The sequence below is a fragment of the Panthera tigris genome, chromosome C1 (genome assembly GCF_018350195.1).
Source record: "Panthera tigris isolate Pti1 chromosome C1, P.tigris_Pti1_mat1.1, whole genome shotgun sequence".
NCBI lineage: Eukaryota > Metazoa > Chordata > Mammalia > Carnivora > Felidae > Panthera > Panthera tigris.
Genome location: NC_056667.1, coordinates 29,074,022 through 29,099,263, shown reverse-complemented (window position 1 = coordinate 29,099,263; position 25,242 = coordinate 29,074,022). Strand labels below are relative to the sequence as shown.

The 25,242-nt window shown below is 43.8% G+C and overlaps 1 protein-coding gene and 1 long non-coding RNA gene across 2 annotated transcripts in view; one reads left to right on the top strand and one right to left on the bottom strand.

Moving 5' to 3' along the window:
• SF3A3 (splicing factor 3a subunit 3) overlaps positions 1 to 21,408 on the top strand; it is a 24,294-nt gene extending 2,886 nt beyond the window's left edge. Inside the window, exons 3-17 of the mRNA XM_007092492.3 lie at positions 132 to 184; positions 290 to 395; positions 2,874 to 2,946; positions 3,308 to 3,399; positions 4,830 to 4,912; positions 5,588 to 5,726; positions 6,227 to 6,295; positions 6,946 to 7,013; positions 7,174 to 7,281; positions 8,489 to 8,558; positions 10,728 to 10,892; positions 10,984 to 11,094; positions 12,279 to 12,369; positions 20,043 to 20,098; positions 21,094 to 21,408. Of these exons, the coding sequence (XP_007092554.1) occupies positions 132 to 184; positions 290 to 395; positions 2,874 to 2,946; positions 3,308 to 3,399; positions 4,830 to 4,912; positions 5,588 to 5,726; positions 6,227 to 6,295; positions 6,946 to 7,013; positions 7,174 to 7,281; positions 8,489 to 8,558; positions 10,728 to 10,892; positions 10,984 to 11,094; positions 12,279 to 12,369; positions 20,043 to 20,098; positions 21,094 to 21,171 (1,362 nt within the window). The 3' untranslated portion in view covers positions 21,172 to 21,408. The remainder of the gene's footprint in view (positions 1 to 131; positions 185 to 289; positions 396 to 2,873; positions 2,947 to 3,307; positions 3,400 to 4,829; positions 4,913 to 5,587; positions 5,727 to 6,226; positions 6,296 to 6,945; positions 7,014 to 7,173; positions 7,282 to 8,488; positions 8,559 to 10,727; positions 10,893 to 10,983; positions 11,095 to 12,278; positions 12,370 to 20,042; positions 20,099 to 21,093) is intronic.
• Positions 11,062 to 25,242, bottom strand: LOC122241225. The gene is made up of 3 exons (XR_006221256.1): positions 25,161 to 25,242; positions 22,258 to 22,382; positions 11,062 to 11,118 (listed from the first exon to the last, which is right to left on the bottom strand). It is a non-coding gene; the product is annotated as an uncharacterized LOC122241225 (long non-coding RNA).

Genomic DNA, 25,242 nt, shown 5'->3' with positions numbered 1-25,242 from the left:
AGAAAGCGCAGGAACTTTTAACACCACATCTCTCAAGGTTTCCCTGACCTTTGACTAGTGGGCCCTGTTGGTTGCTGAGCCCTATAGTTCCAGATTACTTTGTTCTGATGGGTTTTGTGTTTGCCTTTCAGAGGTATATGGAAGTCAGTGGGAACCTGCGGGATTTATACGATGATAAGGATGGGTAAGTGCTAGTCCCAGCTAGTCCAGAAGTTCATGCCTCTGAGGAGCCACGATTAAAGGACTGATTTTGTGTACTATGTTCTTTGGATTTTTCCTGAAATTGTAGGTTACGGAAGGAGGAACTCAATGCCATTTCAGGACCCAATGAATTTGCCGAATTTTATAACAGACTCAAGCAAATAAAAGAATTCCATCGTAAACACCCAAACGAGGTATGGTACTTAGAAAGTATTTTTTCCAAACCTGCCCGAAAAGCACACTAAAGGAAAGGTGTAAAGAGAATAGCGATGTGCCATTTAGATGTCCCTTCAAAAAAGAACCTGCCATTTAGCTGCAAGCAGATATTTAGCTGACATCCTACAACTCCAGTGCTTTCAGTCTCCCCCTCATCTTTAGACCAAAGCCATACTCTTCCTGGATAGCCCCAGCCAGTGACTGAGCACAGTGAGGGTACTGTGGCCTGGCTATTTCCATCCACTGAGAAACTCTTGCTCTTTGCTCCACAGCTCCCCATTGGGAGGTTAAAGACTTTGTCCTGTCTAAATCACGGTGTAGGCTCTCCCTGCCCAATCATGCTTTGTTTTGTTTTGTTTAAGAACGGGGGGTGGGGGGGCAGTGCCTGGGTGGCTCAGTCAGTTAAGTTGTTTGTTCCCTTGATGGAAATAAAGAAGAAAGAGGTAACCCATATGCAGTAGAAAATGGGTTTTCGTATATGTAGCTTTTCAGGTGATAGTGTATATAGGTCGGAGTGTTCTGTGAGTAGTAGAAGTTAGGTGACTGGGGCTTAGGCAAGAGATAAAAGCTTGTGATTTAGATCTGAGAATTATCTTAGATATGATGGTTGAAGCCATGAATCATAGAGTTCTGAGAAAGAGACGCAGTGTGAAGGTAGAGGCCAAGCTTTTCCACGTGCCTTGAGGGCATACCGATGACAATAAGGTACCTAAATGAACCGTATCCTGGGAACACTTCTATCACAGAGGTCAAACAACAGCTCTAGGTAGTGTGTCTTACTGAAAAGCTAAGCAAAAGACTTTCAGAAAGGAGGCCACTGGCATCACTTGTTGTTGACCGGTAAGTGCCAGGATTGCTGCTTCATCGAAGTAGTGGGAATGGAAATCTGGTCACAGGGGCCAAAAGTGGATCACGGAGAAGCAGAAGTATGGATTGGGGAACAAGCATTTAAAAGACTGACAGAAAAAAAGAGGAGAGACAGGAGGGTCATAAGGAAGACGTGCATGTTTTAAAGGAGCAGGTAGAGCAAGGAGAAGACCGAAAGTACCAGAAAGAAGACATTGAAGTTCAGGGGTAGGAGATGAAGGTGCTTTCTCACACCAACATACGTCTTCCCACCCTTTTGAAGTGTAGGACGTAAAGTGTTTTGCCATCCAAGAGACAAGACACGAGTACCATTCTGATGTATTAACCTTATTCCAGCCCTGGTAGAAAGATGATAAGGAATACATAGTTTCAAAAAATGTCGGAAGGATGCCCAAGATACACTAAGTGGAGGGAGAAAAGGTCCAATTATGTGAAAAACAAACCTTGCACACGCCTGTGTGTGCTTGTACAAATGTGTATGTTTAAATATATGGAACAGGGATTTCCAAATTTTGGTGGATATATTTGAATCCTCTGGGGATCTTGAAAAAGTGTTGCTACCTTCCCCACCCTTCTGATTTAATTGGTGTCAGGGGCATCAAGATTTTTTAAACCACTCCCCAGGTGATCCTAAATGTTCAGCAAAGTTTGGAAACCTATAAAAAGGCCTCTTGGGAGGGACTCCCCAGTGGCTCAGTCGGTTGGACGGCAGACTTCAGCTCAAGTCGTGATCTCACGGTTTGTGAGCTCGAGCCCCAAGTCAGACTCTGTGCTGACTGCTCAGAGCCTGGAGCCTGCTTTGGATCCTGTGTCTCCCTTTCTTCTCTTTTCCCCTCCCCCGTTCGTGCTCTATCTCTCTCTTAAAAATGAATAAACAGTAAAAAAGAAAAAGGTCTCTTGGGGTTCCTGGGGGGCTCAGTGGGTTAAGCATCCAGCTTTTGATATCTGCTAAGGTCATGATCTCACGGTTCATGAGTTCGTGCCCTATGTCAGACTCCACACTAACAGTGTGCAGCCTGCTTGGGATTCTCTGTCTTTCTCTCTGCCCCTCCCTCCCTCACTCGCTGTCTTTCAAAATAAATAAACGTTTAAAAAAAAAAAAAAAGGAAACATGTCTTAATAGTGCTTACCTATTTTCAGCAGAATTAAAGGGGGATTTGGGGTTTTCGTTTTTTTTTTTTTTAATGTTTATTTTTCAAAGAGAGAGAGAGACAGAGAATAAGCGGGGGAGGGGCACACAGAGAGATAACAGAATTTGAAGCAGGCTCCAGGCTCTGAGCTTTCAGCACAGAGCCCAACACGGAGCTCGAACTCAAACTGTGGGATCATGACCTGCATCGAAGTTGGACACTTAACCAACTGAGCCACCCAGGCACCCCTTCATTTTGATTTTTTGTGAGCAAGTGTTACTTTAGCAGTTTTTAGTCAAACAAAAGACAAAGCAAGGTAATTGGAGAATAGTAGTAGACACATAATGAAAACTCAAGTCTAAAGTGTCAGAAGTCCAACTTTCTGTACAGCCCATTTCTGTGACGTTGCAATTTTTTTGTTGAAAAATCCACGTGAATTTTTCTCTTTTCTCCCCTCAGATCTGTGTGCCAATGTCAGTGGAATTTGAAGAGCTTCTGAAGGCTCGAGAGAATCCAAGTGAAGAGGCACAAAGTAAGTAGGATTTACCCTTTCCCTCTAGCACTAACAAAAGTGCAGGTTAATGACAGAGCTCAGATTTTCACCCAAAGCCCCAGAGAAATTTATAGCCAGGTTCTCTTGCCGGTTTTCTCTTTGCTGGTTTCTGAGCTGTACTAGCATCCTGAATTGGCCTTGGAGAAAATACTGATTTTGCGCTACCCTAGCTCAGATTCGCTGACCTGGAAAATTGAAGTTTGTTCACTTCATGAGTATAGGGAGGACATTTGGGTGAAGGGCTGTGTCATGAAACAAAGAACTAGCAGTCCGTGTGAAAAGCCAGGTCCAAGAAAGTGGTCTTTAATGTCTGAATCACTGATATCTTTGATGCTTTCAGATTTGGTGGAGTTCACAGATGAAGAGGGATATGGTCGTTACCTTGACCTCCATGACTGTTACCTCAAATACATTAACCTGAAGGCCTCAGAGGTAGGACCTGGGGGGTTACGGGGAGAGTGGTTCTGATTCTAGGGGGGAGTCAGGACATCAGGCTGGGGCTCCTGGACAGAAAGCAATTAGATTATCTGCCTTGTGTTTTGTAACCATTAAATCTTAAAGAGGTGATGTGCTTTCTTGGAATGAAATAGTATTCAAAATGAAAAGTTTCTATAGTGAAAACAACGAGCATTTTATTTTATTTTTATTTATTTTTATTTAAGTACGCCCTACACTCAACTTGGGGCTTGAACTCATGACCCTGAAATAAGAGACGTGTGCTCTACCAACTGAGCCAGTCAGGCGCCCCAAGCATAGTATTTTATTAATGAATTTTATTGCTTAATATAAGCATGTTTTGCTTTTGTAAATATAAAAAAAAAAAACTTTTTGAGGGAGCACGCATGCATGCGTTTGTGAGTTGGGGAGGGAGAGAGAGAGAGACACTTAGGCAGGCTTCACACCCAGCATGAGATCATGATTGTGAAGTCATGACCTGAGCCGAAACCAAGAGTCAGACGCTTAACTGACTGAGCCACCCAGGCACCCTTAAAATATATTTTTTAAAAAAACTGAAACAGGGGTGCCTGGGTGGCTCAGTCAGTTAAGCGTCTGACTCTTGATTTCCACTCAGGTCACGATCTCAGGGTCGTGAGATCAAGCTCCACATTGGGCGCCATGCTGAGTGTGGAGCCTGCTTGGGATTCTCTCTCTCCCTCTCGCTCTTGCCCTCTCCTCTTTACACAGACTCTCTCTAAAATAAACATTAAAAAAAAAACCCTCAAACACATACTGAGCTCCTGTGTTAGATGCACATGGTACTAGGTATATGAAAAATATAAAAACATAATCTGTGCCAGTAAAGGGTTACTTAGTGTCTTTTATCACAAGAGTTGAGACTGAATGTGACAATCTCAGAAAGTTCACAAGGAAGCATGTGATTAAGTTCCTCATGGGGTTGTGAGGAAATGTCCCAAAAGTTCAGGGACTGTACTTTAAGCTCCGTGAGGGCAGGTCCTGTACCTATCTTGTTCTCATTTGTATCCATGTATTTGGTCCAAAGATGCTTAATAAGTGACTGTATGAATGCACAAATGTCACCTTCAGGACCTTAGTTTAGGCTGTAGTGGGTGTCAGTTTTCAAGTGCCTCGCATATAGTTAGTGTTTGACAAATGTTTCTTTAGTTTACTGTTTGTTGATTTGATCTTTATTTTGCAGAGTTCATTTCGTGTCTGGTAGTCTACTCAGTGCTGTGGAATTAACAGCCCACTAGTGCAGGAATTAAATGATGGGGAGGAAAAAGACAAAGATGAGCCGGGCCTTGTTACTTTGTTAGCACTCAGTTTTGATCTTCATTTATTGGAGACTATAGCATAACTTGGTGCAGATACCTAACTGAATCTCTTGTCATTTCTCCTTTCAGAAGCTGGATTATATCACATATCTGTCCATCTTTGACCAATTATTTGACATTCCTAAAGAAAGGAAGAATGCCGAATATAAAAGGTGGGCTTTGCCAGCTGCTAGGCTCTACTGGGTTTGATTAGGAGGTTATTTCATGTAAAGATTGGATGGCAGAGTTTTGCATTTTATTGCCTGGAACAAGGACACAAACGACTTCCAGGTTTATTGGAGGATATGGATTTTGAATGACATAGTTTTTTAAGCATTTGTCATACTCTGGCTCTAGAAAAAGATGCATTTGTTGGCACATCTGGGATCTTATGCCCATGCTGTTCTTAAATTTGTTTCATTGTGGAAGGAAGTATCATTCAGGGATCTGGGTCTTTGGAGTTTAATAAGAAAAAGATGAGAATTTCTCATTGTGACTGAAGTGAGGTGCCTGGTTCTGATGTATAGATGGAAAATTTTGTTTGTGGTTTTATGCCCCGGGTTAGTGGTCTGTACTCCTTCCTCTCTTGTTCTTTTCTTTTTACCTGAAATCTTTTGTGTGAGTTAAGATTTTAGTGTTTGAAATTATATCATGAGAATGAAATGAGGTCAGAAAAGTCAGAATCAAGATTATAGGAAAAAAGTCAATTGCAAGCCCCTTCTAAAATTTAGTATTGTTTTTAAAAACTGGTGTTACTAGAATTATGATTGTATTTTACAGGACATAAAAAATCTATGCAAAACATAAAAACTCTCACTGCTTTCTCTGTATTGCTTGTTCCTCTGTAGATACCTGGAGATGCTGCTTGAATACCTTCAAGATTACACAGATAGAGTGAAGCCCCTGCAAGATCAGAATGAACTTTTTGGAAAGATTCAGAACGAGTTTGAGAAGAAGTGGGAGAATGGTACCTTTCCTGGATGGCCGGTGAGCTTCAGTGGGGTTGGGAGAGGACAAGCGCAGGCATTGAATTAATTATTATACTTTAATATTGAGCCTCTATCTTAGGGCATTAGATACCGATCCCTCAGGATCAGTTGTAACTATGAGGTGTCCTTTGCCAGTTATGTCAGGTTTTCTTTCCATGCATACTTTGGGAATGAGATTTGTCAGGGCCTCCTTGCCATTGGCTGAGCTCAGGATTTTCACCAACTATGTCATTACTGCTGGGTGGCTCCTGTTGCCCAGAAACTGAAAAGATTATATGCTAGAAGTCTGTACCATGTATTTTCACTCCTGATGATAAACTTGAGTTTTCCTGAACTCTCAGGGAGAGAATGACCATCTTTCTTTGACTCTGCTCTTATGGGAATTTGATTCTTAGTCACACATGTGTACAAGGAGGGGACCATCCACCACCTGGTAATTTAGATAGGTGTCTCCCTTGCCTTCATTCTAAACGTGGATCTTCCTGTTCTTCTTGCTAGAAAGAGACCAGCAGTGCCCTGACCCATGCTGGAGCCCATCTTGACCTGTCTGCATTCTCCTCCTGGGAAGTATGTTTTCTTTTTATTTTTTTTTAAGTTTGTTTATTTATTTGGAGAGAGAGCATGCACAAATGGGGGAGGGGCAGAGAGAATGAGATAATCCCAAGCAGGCTCTGCACCATCATCACAGAGCCCAGTGTGGGGCTCACACTCCCAACTGCAAGATCATGACCTGAGCCAAGATCAAGAGTCAGACACTTAACCAGTTGTGCCACCCAGGCGCCCCTGTTTTCTTTAGCAACTGTACTGGTCTCTCCTGTTCACTCCTCAGAAGAGCCACTCAGTCGTCTTCTCTAATGCCATGAACCTATTATGATCAGACACCAGTTCCTGGAACCAGGCATCTACGAAGAATGTGGAAAGATAACGATAGAAAGAAAAAAATTAAACCAACGACTTTGAAAAGTGTAAAATAAAATAATTCTAACTATATTAAACTATAGTGGAGGTAATCACTACCAATATGATTACGTATGAACTTGACCACAGAGTCCTTTGGAGAATTTGAACTTACTGCTAGGTTTTGGCCATGGAATGTGTGGTTTTGCCACAGCTTCAAGAACACCCGCACACGAGCCTGCAAACACCTAAGTTTGAGCCTTTTGTCGTTTCTCAGAATCTATTTATATAAAATTGTAACTTGTCTCTTTTTTATGTAGGAGTTGGCCTCCCTGGGTCTGGACAGATTGAAATCTGCACTCTTAGCTTTAGGCTTGAAGTGCGGTGGGTAAGAAACTGCTTTTTCTATCAGAACTGTCTCATTTTACTGTGTGTTTGCACAATAACTGGCTCTGATTCCATTCTTTCCTGTCACCGCGCACTGCAGAAATATGCAGGCCTATATGAGAAAAGAACTCTGAAATCTTTTGCTCCTCCCGTCTCCTTAGGACCCTAGAAGAGCGAGCCCAGAGGCTCTTCAGCACCAAAGGAAAGTCCCTGGAGTCACTCGACACCTCCCTGTTTGCCAAAAACCCCAAGTCAAAAGGCACCAAGCGGTAAGTAGCTGGTGTGGCACCTCGGTGGATAGTTTTAAAATTTTCCCATGCAGAATTTTTACCACAGCAGCCTGTTTTATCGCCATTATTGATTCAGAGAGGTCTAGTTTGCCCTTTTTTCCCTGCAAACGGCAGTGCTATCGTTATAAACCAAGGACAGTCTGTACTCCACTGATTGAGAGTAGGTGAAACCGTTCTAGGTACTTTTTGTCACCTCAGGAGGAGATGGAGGCTGAATAGGGTCGGGAAATACTCTTCTAAGTTTATTTTGGCTCTTGACAATTAAATCTTTTTCTTTGAACTGAAGTATAGTTGACCCTATGTTACATTAGTCTGAGATGTGCAACCTAGTGATCTGACAGCCCTCTGCTTTTTTTTAAATTTTTTTTTTAATGTTTCTTTATTTTTGAGAGAGAGAGAGAGAGCATAAGCAGGGGGAGACACACAAGAGAGAGAGAGAGACACAGAATCCGAAGCAGGCTCCAGGCTCTGAGCCATCAGCACAGAGCCCAACGTGTGGCTTGAACCCACAAACTGTGAGGTCATGACCTGAGCTGAAGTCCGACGCTTAACCAACTGAGCCACTCAGGCGCCCCTGACAGCTCTCTGCTCTATGCCATGCTTCCCACAAGCGTACCTACTGTCTGTCACGTTACAACGCTGTTGCGATGCCACTGACTATATTCCTTATGCTGTACCTTTCATTCCTGTAGTTGAATCTATTCTCGAGCCACATGCTTGTACAGGGTATTTTTTAAATAATGAGTTTTTCGTAATGCTTACAACAACTCTGAAAAGTAGTTATCCCGATTTTTTGCAGATAAGGACTCAGAAAAGTAATGGAATGTGCCCACTATCTCACAGTTACTAAGTAGCAGGGTCAGGATTTGGGCCCAAGTCTGCCAATCCCAGAGCTTGCCTCCTACACCACATTTCTTTTGTAGATTATGATGATGGAAATTTAAATGTCTCCATGTGTTTTTCACCTTCTAGAATGAGGTCAAAGAGGAAGCTTCTGAGCATTCCAAGAAAGAACCTTAATACTTCTGTCAGCAAGTCCTAAGTTGAATAGAACATTTGCTTTCACAGCATGACATTTGTCACATGCTTGTAGTTTTTAATGCACCCTTGGAATATTCCCAGATACAGGGGATAAGGCATTGGGCAAAAGAACTCTTGAGTGATATGGCTTGTTTCTTGTTTCCAGCGACACTGAGAGGAACAAAGACATTGCCTTCCTAGAAGCCCAGATCTACGAATATGTAGAGATTCTTGGGGTAAGTAATGGACTCTGCTGAGAGCTATAAGATACAAGATATAGGAGTCAGAAATGTGAATTCTTAGTTGTTTTTTTTAGGATCGAAAGAGAAAAGGGTAGATGTTAAACTACTTCAGCAGAAAATAGGGTTCTCTCAGGGTACTTGGGCCTTTACTGAAGTCCCCTCTGTTCTTAAGTGCCTTTTGTTAAGTGCTATTTCCAAGGCCAAGCAGAGAGAAGAGACTCCCCTCTCAGTATAGTATCCAGAATGTTGCAGGTTCTTTGCCTGCATTCCAGAATATACCTAGAAGATGACCCAGGAAACAGAAGGCAAGTAGGAGAAAAATCTATTTATAGCAGTTTAGGTATGATTTTACTATGAAAAGGCGTTACTTACATATTTAGAAGATTATAAGGAATTTGCTAGGGTTAGAATGTTAGTGGTACAAAGCTGGCTGTGAACTGCGTCTTGAATATTCTTTCAAGAAAGGGCTGAAGGGTGAGTTGGAGTAGAAAAAGCCCTAATCAAACCCAGAATGCTTTCCTCAGAAAGGAGGAGAAGGGAAATGACTCTTTCAGAGAAGAGAAGATAGACGAAAGGGCAGCACTCATCCAGAGAAGGTCAGGATCTCTGGGAGTCCTGCAGAAGACCAGCCTTTTGGATAGTGTCTGCTTTGTATAATTTTCAGCTGCTCTCAGAGCATTTCCCTATACAGATGCTCAGATCGCCTTTTGAACAGGTGGCTCTGACTCAGTAGCTTGTTTATATGTCTTTGTTGCCATGGATGTTTTCATTATGCTCTTGTTTGAGGACCTTGCATGTAATAGCTATAAAACTAGAGTCACCTGTTGGTTCTCAGCCGCTTTCAGTAAAAGGGTGGCTAGGTCTTGGAACCTGGGACACTGCTATTCCCCGCAGTGAACTTGGGCTGTGCTAGTATGGTCAGCAGTCTGGGTTGCCAGTCCTCCGAAGATGATTGGGAGGCTAATTTGTACCCATGACATAAGGTGTACACACGACTTTCACTTTCTCCCTCCTTTGAGAGCACTTTGGTTTCCCTGCCGGCAGATGGCACCACTCTCTAGACTTCCAGTCAGAATGGTTTTCAGAAGTTGCTCTGCTCTCGGTATGTAGTGGTATGATTTTTACTGTTATCAGCATTTATCGATACTTGTTGGTTTCCAGACATTGTACTCAATCCGTGGGTACAATAGTGAATATGACATGGCTTCTTGACCTTGAAAAGCCCACTTTGTGCTTGGGGGAGACAAGTAACTGCAGCATGATGTGATGTGTGCTGCAACACACTGAGACTGCATTTTCTGATTAGAAAGAGGGAGAAAAAATGTTCTAGGAAGAGGAAACAGTAAGGATGAAGGTAAAATATCACAAAGAGGAACTAGATGTTAAGAAATAATGAGAAAATCAGTGTGCGTGGAGTGTGCCTTATAAGGGAGGGAGTGGTCAGGGAATAATTTGGAGAGTTATGTTGGAAATTTGGACTTTGTTCTTTAAACAGTAAGAAGCCAGTAAAAGTTTTTTTTAAGCAGAGTGTACCATTAGGTTCTTTTTTTAACGTTTGTTTATTTTTGAGAGAGGGGGAGTGTGAACAGGGGAGGGGCAGGGAGAAAGGGGATCAGAGGACCCGAAGCAGGCTTCATGCTGACAGCAGAGTCTGACAGGGGCTCGAACTCACAAACGGTGAGATCATGACCTGAACTGAAGTCCAACGCTTAACCGACTGAGCCCCCAGGCACCCCGGGTGTTTTTGGTTTTGGTTTTGTTTTTTAAGCACATAAATCTGGGAACAAATGGAATTTGGACTGGAATGAGGAGAGAGGGCAAGTTAGAATGTTGTCATCTTGACGAGGAAGGAGAAGAAAAGACTGGGTAAGGTAATATTTTTAGATATAGAAAAGACTTCTTTTTCTGTTCTGTGATCATCTGTGGCCGCATTGAGTAGCTGAGGCAAGTGACATAAGACCTTTGACTTTTTCCTTCAGGATCAGGAGAGCCTATTGATAAAGAGTTCTGATCTGAAGGCAGGACTTGCCCGTTATTGTACGAGCAAGAAAACCGTATCCTTGGATGTGAGGGATCAACAAGGTTGTAGGAAATTAGGAAATTGCCCTTCTTGTTCTGCACTACTTTTTCTCACTTCCCTCTTCATTTCTGGACCTGACTTAGGAACAGCGACATCTTACTCATGAAAATGTGCAGCGCAAGCAGGCAAGGACAGGAGAAGAGCGAGAAGAAGAAGAGGAAGAGCAGATCAGTGAGAGTGAAAGTGAGGATGAAGAGAATGAGATCATTTACAACCCTAAAAACCTGCCCCTGGGCTGGGATGGCAAAGTAAGTTCCAGCACTACCCCCTTCCTGTTGCCCATTCGGGAAGCAGACACAGACACTAGTCTAATACTGATTCTTATCTGGTCTCTTTCAGCCCATTCCCTACTGGTTGTATAAGCTTCACGGTCTAAACATCAACTATAACTGCGAGATATGTGGAAATTACACCTACCGAGGTCCCAAGGCCTTCCAGCGACACTTTGCTGTAAGGAATTCAGAGCCGTTTCTCCTGGAAATTGAAGTATGGAATATGCAACTTTCAAAGAGGATAGGAACAGCCCGAGAGAAGCATTAGCATCCAGAGCTTAAGGGAAGCAAGAAGGAGTGGATCTAAAGTCAAGCGTGTGGCATTTGACCTTTGGCACCACACTAGCCTAGCATTACACCTCAGATGGTTTCTGGAGGCATTCTGCCACTCTGCTCTTTGAACCTCATTTCCGTTTTCCCTTGCTGTTTCTTATACTTCTCTCCTCGTATCTTTCTGCCAGCACCTTAGGCCATCTTCTGACTCTTTGGTCATTTCTCTACCCACTGCTAGTATACAAAACCAGAGAAAGGACTGACCGCCTCCTTTTTTGTGTCTTAAATGGGCTTTTGCGTCTTTGAAAAATAAGAACTAAGAGGATAACATTTATCAAGCAAGTTTTGAGACAAGGCGTTATCTGCATGGTACTCCAGTGAGTGGATTCACCCTTGTTTTGTTTCTGTCTTTGGTTTCTAGTACTTGGAAGGAAATCTTATAAATGGAAAAGATTTGCTAGGCCAAGGTTAGAGAATTCGTATGAACTCCTTTCTCCCTCCCTCAGACATCCATACTAATTGATCCTGGGTCTTTTCTGTTGAGCCCGAGTAGTCTCTGAGTCTTTCTCAATATTACCTTCAATGCGTTGGAATTGACACCCAGGATAAAGCCCGTGCCATTTGCCGTCCCCGAGCCCAAATTGTCATCGTCTCTCCCTGTTCTCCTTCACATCCTTGCTTACTCCTGGTAAGCAGCCTTCTTTGCTTACAAAGGTGACGCTGACCCGCCATCAGTAACGCTTACTCATGCTGGTGGTGGGAGTGCGTGGGAGATGACTGGTTAATTAGAGTTGTGCTGTTCTCTGTGGTCTTGACACAGGTTTTATCTGGACTACTATTGGATCTGGATCTAGAATGTCGGTTTTATATATCAACCCCGTGGGGAAAACAATGCAATGCTGCTTTGAAATAACTTCCTCTTCTCAGTCATAGGCAGCTGTTTACAAACGCAAACTGCAGAAGGAGTGCTGCCATTACGTGGAGTCTTTTACATGGGGTCACGTTAGGGCTTCTGAATAGAATGGAGTTTGTATTCTGTGTTCATTTATTCCCATTTCACATTGTCCTTCCACTTCTCTCTTCTCCCAGGAGTGGCGTCACGCTCATGGCATGAGGTGTCTGGGCATCCCAAACACTGCCCACTTTGCTAACGTGACACAGATTGAAGATGCTGTCTCCTGTGAGTATGCTTTATTGACTGTTCCCTAGGCCATACCAAGTGGCCACCCCTCCACTTCCCTGCCCCAGTACCTGGTGTGTCCAGGTCTAAGGTTAACAGCTTGTGGACATGGAGAAGTTCCTACAGTGACACAATAGCTACATTTTTGACTGTGGCCTTTGAACTCCTCTGTATGTAATATGAGTGAATGGGTATGTATCTTTTTCTGAATTCGTTTTAATGTGTTGAAAACTACAGATGTGAAAGACAAATAGAAATGGTCCCAGCGTATTCCTGAGGTGACGGGGCAGATACACAGAAAAGTGGTAGCAAAATACCTTTTGCAGAAAGAACGGAGTAAAGTGCATGTCAGGAGATGTGCTGTTAACCTTAGTCATGCTCCCTGCTTTGCCTGGCAGTGGTATCTTTTCCTGCCATTAGCATCACTCACAAAGGAAGGGGTACTCCCCCTCCACTCTGAAAGTTCTGGTAGTTCCCCTCAGGATCACGTCACACCACTCAGCTGCTTGGCCAGCTGACTCCTTTGGCCGCATACCTGGAGTTGTTCACATCCACTGCAGAGACACATTAGAAATGACCTTCTAGAGGTACCTGGGTGACTCAGTCAGTTAAGCATCCATTCGACTTTCGTTCAGGTCATGATCTCACAGTTTGGGAATTCAGGCCCCACGTTGGGCTCTCTGCTGTTAAAGCAGAGCCCACTTCAGATCGTCTGTTCCCCTCTCTCTCTGCCCCCTCCTCGCTCATGCCCGCATGCATGCTTACTCGCTGTCTCTCTCAAAAATAAACATGAAAAAAAAAAAAAATAGAAATGACCTTCTAAAGAGTTCCCTGAACAGTGGTGACTGCACTTACCCCCAGTGAGCATTGAAGGACAAATATAATTGTCAAAAACGTATTTTGTACACCTGAAACTAATAGAACGTTGTATATCAATTATACAATTATATTTCAGTAGTACAAAAAAACCCCAAAAACCCTCCCTGATCCTGCCTAGCCTGTAGATTCTGGGGACTTTTTCATTTAGTGTTTTATGTGCAGTCAGCTTTGGGGACTTCTCACTGTCTCGTTTTTCCTTATTCGTTTACAAGTCAGGATCATACAGTCTCTCCAGAATTATGAAGTGCCTCATTAGCAGATCATCACATTAGCTTCTAATTTGCTTTTCATTTTTGCCCTTTACTTTGTTGGAATGAAATTAAAATAGTAACAGAATCTCATAGAATTATAACTGCATTTTGAATGCAGTCTCATTTTTAGATGTATTTTTTGGCTGTGCACCACTAATAAATACATCACAGTTAATTTTTTGTGTATTTTTTTTAATGTTTATTTTTGAGAGAGAGAGCGAGCATAAGTGGGGGAGGATGGGATGGAGGGGGAAGAGGTGGCTCCATGCTGACGGCAGAGAACCTGATGCAGGGCTCAAACTCACGAACCACGAGTTCATGACCTGAGCCGAAGTCGGACACTTAACTGACTGAGCCCCCCAGGGTGCCCCTGTGTATTTTATGTCCCTTAATTTGCCTGAGTTAATCTATTATTTCTGATACCTTGAGATTGACATTGACATTATTTAAGCTTAGGTTCATACGAACTGCTAAAACAAAAGTGAGACTTTTATTTTGTTCCCTGTTTGTTTGTGTCACAGATAGTATGTATCCTAAGCAATCTCTTCAAGTCTTATGTTAAATAGAAGTAGGTGAGGGGTGCCTGGGTAGCTCAGTCAGTTAAGCATCTCGACTAGGTTCAGGTCATGATCTCATGGGGTTCATGAGTTCGAGCCCCGCATCGGGCTCTGTGCTGACCTCTTGAGGAGCCTGGAACCTGCTTCAGATTCTGTCTCCCTCTCTCTCTGCCCCTCCCCCGCTCATGCTGTGTCTCTGAAAAGTAAATAAACATTTTTTAAAAATTAATAGGTAAACATTTTTAAAAAATTTTTTTAAAAAGGTGATAAGCCATTCTTACCTGCTGGCTGTTGTGTTTTTTTGTAAGTTTTTATTTATTTTGAGAGTAAGAAAGCACGAGAGGGAAGGGGCAGAAAGAGAAGGGAGGGAGAATCCCAAACTGGCTCCACACTGTCAGCGTGGAGCCTGACCCAGGGAGCCCCCCTGAACCGTGAGATCATGATGTGAGCCCAAGTTGGATGCTCACTCAACCGACTGAGCCACCTAGGCGCCCATAACTGGTTGCTGTTTTTAAAGGAAATGATGCTGCACATCCACAGTGATTTTTAAGATTGGCTCATGGTTTTATTACCACATTCCGCAAAAGAAAGATGACAACATTTTCCCCACTTTTTCTTTTATGGGCATTGGATTAAACCACATTCCTGGATTATTTCATACTGGTGGTGGATATTCTTGTAATACACTTATTTATCCTGTTAGGATTCTGTTTAGAAGTTTTGTATTTACGTTCAGTAAAAGATGTGCTTCTTGTTTTCCTTTGAATCACTTGTCAGATTCAGGGATCAAAACTGTATTCGTAACAAAAAGTGGGTGGGATTACACACTACATTCTCTTGTCATTTGAAACTTTATACTTAAATAGAGGTTACTTCTTCATACAAAGGGACAGCCAGAGAAGATTCTTCAGTTAATAACCTGTACAACTCCTTGATTTATTATGACAGAGTGGAAACCAAGTGCTTTATTTCTCTTCTGTTTTATTTTATTTTTTCCTGCCAATACTTTTTGGTAATGTTACATATATTTTTTATTGTTTTAAGTCTTTAGACAAGAATTTTCTTCTCTTTGTTTCTTTATTCTTTCTAAAACAGGCATTTAGAACTCAATGTCATTCTTTTAGGAATCCATTAAGAATATCCATTAATGATACGTTTGCTTGTTTTTATTTTTTAAAGTTGTAATTTCTGATCAGAGTATTTTTAAGTGTATATGATTGAGTACCTTTTAACTCCCTTTTATTTATTCCTGTATTTCCTGGCCCATGCAGTAAGATAGAGAATTTCTGCCATTAGAATGTATTGTATTTTTGTGTTCAAGTGTGTAGTCTGATTTGTTAAAGATTTCTATAGACCCAAGAAGTGCTTCTCTCCATCTGTAGGCTGTTTAATCTTGCAATGTTCAGGTCCTTAAATTTCATAATTGTATTTATTTCACATTCTGATAGGGATATGTTGACATTCTCAGTTATAATTAAATTTGTCTCCTGCATTTACACCGATTTTGTATGTATTTTATGTTGTTTGAGCCACATAAACTCAAATTGTATTGTAACTTTACTGATTACTTCTCTTTTTTTTTTTTTTTTTTTTTTTTGGAAATTCCCCTTATCTGATGGCTTCTTTGTTCTTTTGTGATGGACTTAGACCGTTTCCCAATTATCAGAATTTTGGCAGCAAATGTGGGCCATTTTTACCCTAGTCACCAATACTCATCATTGTATAGGCATAGGAATATTAAGTCTTTTATGCTTCATTGTATTAATTGATCTGTTTGTACTTAGGTCCTTTGCTGGAAAGGTTACCTTGTTTTTTTGTTAGATTTCTCATTTACATGGATTAAATAGTAGACTTATATCTATTTCTTTTGGATAGATATTCTTCTAATATTTCTAACTTCCAGGTTTCAACTAAGTTTATTTCTATTATTAATTTTTATTAGCTATTATTAGCATATATTATGTGGTTGAATTATAGGAGTGATCATATCTTGATGACCTGAAACACTGAAAATGTTATACTTATATCTTACTCTGTGATTCAGTCAGTAGAATATATTCTGTGTTCTTAATCGTACCCTGTTTATCAATGTTTTTTCCACCTCATTTATAAAAAGTAGCTTTTCTGCTTTCAGATTCATGTCCTCTCTTGTCATGATCTTTTACCCTAGAACTTGGTTGACGGATTCCGTCAGGTTCTTTACATTTTGATACGTTCTGTTTCAAGGGTAAAGTTGGTTCAGAACCACATTCCTAGTGTAGTTTTGTGTGGTGGTTAAGAATGCAGACTCTGGAAGGCAGCCTGTAAGTGTTCAAATCGTGGCTCCGCCACTTGCTAGCTTGTGGGACACTGGGCAGGTTACCTCTCTCAGTGCCTCAGTTTCCTTATCTATAAAACGTGGCTGGTAGTAGTATGTCTACTTGACAGAGTCGTCTTGAAGGTTGAGCCAGATACGCAGGTACGGTGCTTACAACCATGGCTGATGGCCGTGCCGAGCCTACCCAGTGAGGAAGCACAAACCGCCCCCGCCCCCATCATCTCCACTTGCGGGGGCTCCTCTGCAGGTCCCACCAGAGGGGTCCAGTCACCTCCGTCTTTTCACTCAGGGTTTGATTTTGCTATTGCTAACTACCGTTTATCAAGTGCTTGCTGTATGCTGGGTAAATGGGAGATGTTTTACACTCCCTAATCTGTAGAACAACCGGTGAAGTAGTAGGTCAGCCGCATTTTCAGACGAGGAAAGTTAAGTAACTTTTTCAAGGCCCCGTAGTTTATAAGTGGAAAAAAAGCCAGGGATCAAACCCCCTTTCCACACTGCCAAAACTGCCTCCTTCCAGTCACCTTCAAGTGGGGTTTTTTTTTTTTAAAGAGTTGATCATTGGGGCGCCTGGCTGGCTTAGTCGGAAGAGTATGTGACTCTTGATCTCAGGGTCATGAGTTCGAGCTCCATTTTGGGTGTAAAGATCACTTAAAAAAATAAAATTTTTTAGAAATTAAGAATTGATCATTAAGTTGATTCCAGAAAGAAATGCCATGAATTCTCTCCGTGGCCATACTAGATTTTCAGAAAAATTTATTTTTTTCTAGAATATGGTTGGGAGGTTCATGATGCTTCCGTTGCCCGAATTATTTTCAGAATTTATCTCTTTATTCAAATGTCTGCTTATTCAATTTCTCTCATACACGTTTTTATTACTGGCACTTCTTTGATTTGTTGTATCATTTCCATCCATCATGACTTCCCTTGATATTTTTAGGTTCTGTGTATGACATGAATAGTGTTATCTCTGTCCCAATATCACTGTCTTTTCACTTTTTCCCCCACCCTCTGTTGATCATTCATAGATTTATTACAAATTTATCATCACTTCTCCCCTTCTCCTTTTTCCCCCAGGCATTTGTTCCTTCTTTTGAGTATCCCAGGTTAACTCTCTGGCTTCCTTTCAGACTTGCAGGAACAGATCAATGACTGGGTACATACTGGCTCCCACAAGATCGTGACAGGCTTTATCTCTGGTGTCTCACTAGTAGTAAGCAGTTATTGAATTGAGGTTAATTCTATTATTGTGTAGGGTTTCTGCAGTTTTTCTTCATTTCCTGCTGGCAGTTTTATTAAACCTGGGTTATCCTTTTTTTTTTAAGATTCTGAAGTAGACATTTCAGGAATTTTTGGCTATAAGGAAGAGAGCCTATAAAAGTGAACTCCATGCCCCCCACCCTGAATATGCCTTTCTCTGTACATACACCTTCTCCTTTTTCTTGTATTTTTTAACCCGAGTTCATATGAGGGCAACTGTAGCCCTTGCTCCGATGCCCTCCTTCAGCCTGCCATCGCCCAGCTTGGTCGGCATCTAATTGTCCCCATTTCTAGTACGGAGAGAGACAATAGATGGATGCAGCCGGGTCTTGTGCCATCTGTAGTCCAGTCAGCTGGGTCTCCGGTAGTTAGCAAAAGTGGTTACTTGTTAGATACACCAAGAAGATGTGTTCCCTAATAAGGTGGTGGTCAGGGAAGTAACCGTTGGCATAGCTTTTACACTGGATCCACTTGCTGATCTTTGTTTTAGATCATTCTGTTGACATTTTTCTTCTGGAGTTTTTAGCCAGGAGAGAGGGATTCAGCACCGTCATTTAAATTACAGTTATTTTTAGGGCGCCTGGGTGGCTCAGTCAGTTAAGCATCCGACTTCGGCTCAGGTCATGACCTCACAGTTCGTGGGTTTAAGCCCCGCGTCGGGCTCTTTGCTGACAGCTCAGAGCCTGGAGCCTGTTTCAGATTCTGTGTCTCCCTCTCTCCTCTGCCCCTCCCCTGCTCATGCTCTGTCTCTGTCTCAAAAATAAGTAAACATTAAAAAAAAATTTTTTTTTAAATAAATTACAGTTATTTTTGTTTTTTAAGTTGAAGAAAAAAACGGCCAAGAAAGAGCCCTGTGAAATTGCCCCCAGAGGTCTCCATTATTTAGGTGGGTGGTCACCACTGACCAGTATTCACTGGATATAACTCTACCTGAGAAACTAACAGCATCAGGTTCAGTTATCATGTTGTTTATGGTAATAGCATAAGAAATTTAAAAGCTGTAATGACCTCTGTGGACATTGCCTATGAGAGCAGTTGCTTTGCTAGATCATGATATTCTGTCTCTGGCTTTTTATTGAGTGGGCTATGTCCTCAAAAACAGGAAATTGAATTTGTTCACCTATTAGCGAATCCATACTGGTTCCCAAAGGTGACCTCATTCTTTTCTAATTGTTTTTAGATGCCTCTGAAGAGTAATATCCCCCTTACTGCTCCATAGTTTCCTACATCCATTTTTCTTTTCTTTCTCGAAAAAAAAAAAATCATGACAGCCGAGAGAAAAATCACCATAGCATTTCTAATCTCCAATATTTCACTGTCTTCTGGGTTGGATTCCTGAATGGCCTGGAATAGAACCTGACAAGACCCTGCCCTGGGTCCTTGTAGCACATGATAAATTTTCTGTTCATTTATGATATGCTTATTATCTGAGCCTGAAGACTCAGTTAATTTAAAGCAACTAGCAAGGAGGGAAAAGATGATGAGGTCGGTATCTGTATACCAGGCACAGAGCTAAGCACTTTCTCCTTTGTTGTCTGTCTCATTCCCCATATAAGGCTTCAATTTGTTCTATGTGGTATTTCTTTTAATCTTGTCAACTTTAGAGTAGCTCTGCTTGGGAGATGTGAAAGCATACAGGTATCAGATAGTTGTGCCTTTTCTGCCCCCTCGGTAATATTTTGTCCTCTCCCTCAGTGGACCTGTCCTAGCTGTCTCATGTAGACCTCTGTTCTGAGAAGGCACCTTCTGGCAACAATCTTAACAGAGTTACAGCTCTCTCTTCTGGGTTAGTACCTGTCCTGCTGTGTGTACACGCGTGCTTGCTCCCTCAGAAGCTGTGATAGTTTCTGGAAATGTTTGCTGCTGTTGATCTTCTTTAAGATAACTTGTTCTTGAACTGTCAGAATTCTTATTTTCATATCTCCAGTGTTTGTTGAGCCATCTTATCGTTCAGATTCTTTGGCCATGATATTTCACCTTTTTTTCCTCCTCTGAAGCTTCTCGGATCTACAAACCAGCCTTTAAATGAACATACTTGACCATGCCTGGTGTTCCCTTTCTCTTCTGTAATGAACTTTAAGACCATAAGGTCACTTTCTCCGATGATTCTCATAGGTTGTACCACATTAACTTCTTCTTTGGAGGGTGTATCAGTTCTCTATTGTAAGAGGGCTATGGTTTTGTTTGATCCAACTTGTCTTTTTACAGCAAAGCAAAGATCATGGTAAGTTTTGCCACGGAGGAGCTTTCGTCTGTGGGTGGTCCAGAACTGAAATTCTAGTCCGGGGAAGGCAAAAAGTCTCATCCAGGGGAATCTTAATGGGGACAGGAATTTTGTAGCATCATGATGTTGTCTGCCTGATGGATATTCAGGCCACTCTTGATTGCTGTTCATTTTTCATCCTGCAGTGTGGGCCAAGCTGAAACTGCAGAAGGCATCAGAGAGATGGCAGCCTGACACTGAGGTGGGTGCTAACGTGGCATTGGGGATAGCATCAGGTGACAGCTCCCTCACCCTGTGGAAGGGAGGCGAAAGGTGGTCCCCGGTTCACCGTAGTAGCGACTATTGGCCCGAAGTGCCAATATCTGTAAATTGGCTCTTCATATGTAAACCTAATTTATTTGTGATATTAAATGTGTGTCCCAAGGCGGGTTGTATTCTGCTTCTGAAATTTTGAAGCGGCAAGCACGAGCACCCAATGTCTTGCCCTGCTGTGAAGATTCATAAGCTAAGAAGTTGTGAACCCGTATCGTAAGTTAGGTCTCCTTCGAGGAAAGCATCTAATGAGAGATGACCCTCTCTCGTGCTTGCGGGGTGAGGAGGCACCCTTGTTGGTCTCGAGATAGTCCTCCCACAGAGCACAGTTCAGGGATGAGGAATGATGTGTGTGTGAAGTGAGGTAGCTGTTCCCTTTCTCTGAGGTCACTGGTTTCCAATATTCCTTTTTTTTTTTTTTTTGGTAGCAGCAAAGCCATCTTCAGACTGTAACGTAGAATTCCAATACATAAGATAAAATAAAGGAGAACTGCACTGGAAATGAGGAAGCTCAGCCTTCTTGGCCTCCCTTTCAGCACCCCCCCCCCCCCCCCCCCCCCGCCCAGTGGCCTCTTGGGCAGACACTGAGGGTTCTTGGGGATCCTTTGCGAATTGTTGTCTTAGGTCACCCTTTCTCAACCAGGGTTCATCATCTTAGACACACAGGGTGATTTGAATGAACTGTTTTCTCAGGTATCCCTGGGAACTGCTACCATTCTAGTCACCTAGGATGTGTTAGTTTATGACACACAATGGAAGCCTTAGGACAGTCGGGTTCAATGACCTTGCAGATCCCCAGGTGAGAAAGGCCGTCTCAGCTGAATGCCATGAAATCAAGCCAGGGTGAGAGGTCAGGTGCCCAGAGGCTAGTTCCAAGCATTTCTCCCAGGAGGTATGGCTAACAGTGTGCCCCTGTCCTTTCAGGAAGAATATGAAGACTCCAGTGGGAATGTTGTGAATAAGAAGACATATGAGGATCTGAAGAGACAAGGACTGCTCTAGTGTTCAGGGACGTATCTCGGCTTTCAGGCTTGTCCAGGCTTACCTGAAATCTGCCTTTTCTATTTCTCCCAACCAAATGCTCCTAAAGACTCTGCTACTTAGTCTTAAGGTCTAGTGTGCATCTTGGGGGGAAAAAAAAGCAAGGCATGCTGGCAGATTGCAGGGTTAAGATGTGTTTTATCTTTGTTTTATATTAAAAGATTCTGTCAGAAAATAAACCCAGCCCTTCCGAATGTGTCTTGTTCTAAAGCCCAGGATTATGGACTAACCTAACTAATCCTTTTGTTCTTAATACTTCCCTACCTCTTTCTCATCAACTTAAGCAGCAACTGAGGTTTGATGAGCACTGGTTAATGTTACATTTATTATGTTAGGTAGGTCTAACCTAACTTCTTCCCCACTCCCTTTTGCTGCCATTTCCCCAAATGTACATTACCGCAGGATAAGCCCTGCCCTTGGTTGAGTCAGCCATTTATGCACATACTACGGAAAGGTGGCGAAGACGAGCCAGGGCCTCTCCTCAGGACAAGGTTGCGGAACCACGGTTTGCCTTTTGTATTTGAATAAAGGAAGGAGTTGGGCTGTTGTGGAATGGGCCTGCAGCCCTGCCCCGTCCCTAAGCCTCAGCAGCCTGGCACACAGTGGGTCTAAGACAAGCTGGGACTTCACCCGCTTGCCAGCTCACAGCAAGTCTTTGGTGATCCTCCTTCTGCAAGATCCCTACTTGACTAAGAGGTGGCTAATATTCTTGTGGACTCCAGCCCCAGGTAGCCAAGATTTGGGTGGCATTTGGCAGCCGCCCTCGGATCCGAACCTGGTTTCCCAAATGGAAAGAACTAGGAGAGCCGAGGAGGCGATGATCTGCCCACAGGCACAGTTGTTTGAAGGCCAGAGCCAGCTGCAGAACAGGATTTCTCCAGAGAGCTCCTTTGGCCCTCAGCACTCAGACCTTCAGTTTGTCTGTCTGTAATGTATCTGTTTGTAAAAATCCCAACTCCAGAACTGGCCCTTCCTGTCACACTCCTCTGTTGCCCTCGTCCTCTCCATGGCAATAGGGTTTCACCGCCCCTGCCCCTGAGACCTGACCTGTTGCTCTGGGTTGGTGTTGTCCTTCCTGGTTCAGCTGTCTCTTCAGGCAAGTCCTCACGCGTTCCTTTGTTCGTTCCTTTGTTGCTTAGAACCCGAGCCAGACAGCCTCTCCAGGGCTCGAGCTGCTGAAGCAGAATGCATGGTAATTAAACCTAATCGAGCAACTAGAAACCTCGAATACTGAAAACCGGCCCAAAGTGCAAGCAGACATTGCCGTTTGGGAAGGGAGTTAAACAAAACCTTGGCACTGGGAAACAGGTGGGACCGTCCCTCCAGCCTTCCCGCTGGAGCGACAGCAGCACTGGGGCTCCCAGGGGATATACCTGCTGCATTTCAACTGTCACATCCCTCAGAGCCTCCTCTTTAGGAATGGGTACCTGGATTCCAGGGTCAGTACAACCTGTATTTTACCATGTGGGGGGGGAGGTGGGGCCAGGTCCTGGGGAGTCCTGCTATCACCTTTGCCTAGGTGACTGCGGTCCTTATGCAAATTGCACCAGAGAGGCCTTGGCGGAAATGTGCCGCTTCCCTGTCACGGCAGCAAAGGATTCTTTTCTTCTTTCATCCAAACATATTTTTAGCGCCTTCTGTGTCCCAGCTAGGTTTACAAACCTTGAGAATTAGGTGAAGGTGAGACCATGAACGGGAGCAGAACCAGAGGTACGGAGACCCAATAACAACCTCCTGGACAGGGAGAAAGTCCTACAGCCGACCTCCAGCCCTGAGGGCACAGAGCTATTAGCACAAACCATCAGAAGTGGTTCTCCCACAGGGGACTCCCTGGAATCTGGACTTCATCTCAGCTCCCTGACCAGGCTCGGGAAGGAGTGTGGTTGCTCCCTCTTGGCTTACACTAGTAGTCCTTAATCTTTCCAGGATCATAGATTCCTTCTGAAATACGAAGATAAAAACTGTGGACTCTCTAGGAAAATACATGTGCATAGGTAATTTTACACACCATCTAAAGGGTTCACAAATGCCCGGAATCCCATTCTTGGTTCCCGAGTCTTATGAGAATCTCTCCCTTAGACATGGAGTCTGAACCTCTACCAGGGCACTTCCTGCTGAGAACAGGTGACTCAACTCCCTCTTTAAGGAGGGAGGCTGCTCATCAGAGAAGGTCAGGCTGGAGACTCGTTCCGGGCTTGCCCCCCACACGGGTGCTGCTGAACCCAGCGGCTGATCCTGGGATGAAACTCCCAGAAACAGGAGTCTCCTCACTCCCGCCTCAGAGGAAAGCCAGTCGGTCTGTGTCCAGCCCCAACGGGCCATCCCTTTCCTCCAGTTGTCTTCTGTTCCTCTTGCTGGGGTCAACTTGTCCTGGCAGGCTTTACAAAGAGAGCACCCTAAAAATGTAACCAGTATGTTAGAGGAGTGAGGGGCAAGGTTCCTGGGGTTTTTCTCCTCCCTCTGCACTATTTAATATGTCCTTGGGATGATGGCTCCCCCTCATTGTTCAGATCCTGCCAGCAGCTTCACCTCCCAAGTTCTCACGGTAAGAATGGACCCGCAGCCTCTTCCTGCACACCACCCTTTCCACCACCAGCCAGCCAGACTTCTCCCATTCCAGGTGGGTTCTGGAAGGACATAGGCCTCCCTGCCCTCCTATCACTCCTGAGAGCCCTCTCTACCTTCCAGGTTTCTCCTCTACACAAGTAGGCATGTCCCAGTGGGACCTTGGGACGGGGGTCCTTCACTCTGCCCAAGCTGCCAATTGGCTTTAATTTCTCCCTCCAGCTACAGTCTGGATAACATTTGGCTTGTGCTCCCTTCTGCCTGTGGCCCCTGTGTGTCCCCCCCCCCCCCCCGCCCCGGTAACATCAGAAGGAATTCCCAGAGCTGACCAATGATTCCAGGGGCTGCATCGTATGCACACGTGTTCACTGCCCTCCGTAGCTTCAGGTGTGCAGGTAGGTCTATGTCTGGGAAAGGCTGGGGCACAGGGAATCATTAGGAATATTCTATCTAGCCATAGAGAATTGCACAAACCAAAGCCAAAAGTAATGCAGATTAGGAGGTTATCGGCCAGGCTTTCTGATTCTGCTGTGTCTGGCCAGCTCACACTCAGGCTGTCCCTCCAGCCTCATCTACCCAACCCAGGGAGGAGGAAAAGAGGCCTGTGCAGGATGCCTGGGCCCTTCCTTTCACATGGACACAGACATCTGTGTAGAGCCTCTGGGCCCTTCTCTTCACCTTTGGAAGCTGAGATCCCCTTGGAGAGGTGCTGTTGGGAGAACGGCTTCCCACTTGTGGTGTTGGAGGGGAGGGAGAGGCGTGGGGACACCTGCTGGGAAGGGGTGAGGGGAGGGGTGCTTGGCTGGCTCCATCACTAGAACATGCGACTCTTGATCTCAAGGTCTTGAGTTTGAGCCCCACATTGGCAGTAGAGATTACTTGCAAAAAGAAGACAGCGGCACCTGGGTGCCTCAGTTGGTTAAGCGTCTGACTTCGGCTCAGGTCATGATCTCATGGTTCGTGAGTTCAAGCCCAGCATCAGGCTCTGTGCTGGTAGCATGGAGCCTGCTTCGGATTCTCTGTCTTCCTCTCTCTCTCTGCCCCTCCCCTGCTTATAGTCTCTCTCAAAAATAAATAGGTAAAGTAACAAACATTTTTTAAAAAATTAGAAGAGGTGAGGGTAGAGAGAGAAGTGACCTCTATTGCCAGGAGATCCTATCCTGCTTCACCTCAGCACCCTGGATCGTGAGCACTGCCCCAGATGTGTATTCAAGACCCCTGCCCGGAAGGCCCCAGCCGAGAGGGGTTCTAGCTCCAGGCTTTCCCTGGAAAGAGACAGATGGAAGTACTGAAGGAAGAATGAGGTCAGGGAAGCATGTCCTGTGAGCCTTGGGAACACAGGGCTGGGGGAGAAGATGGAAATAACGCCCCCCCCCTTCTCTCACCTGCAGCAGTTTTCTGCCTTGCATGGAAACACCCGAACTGGGCTTAGCACACTCTTCCAGGTCTAATCTTTCAGTACTGGGG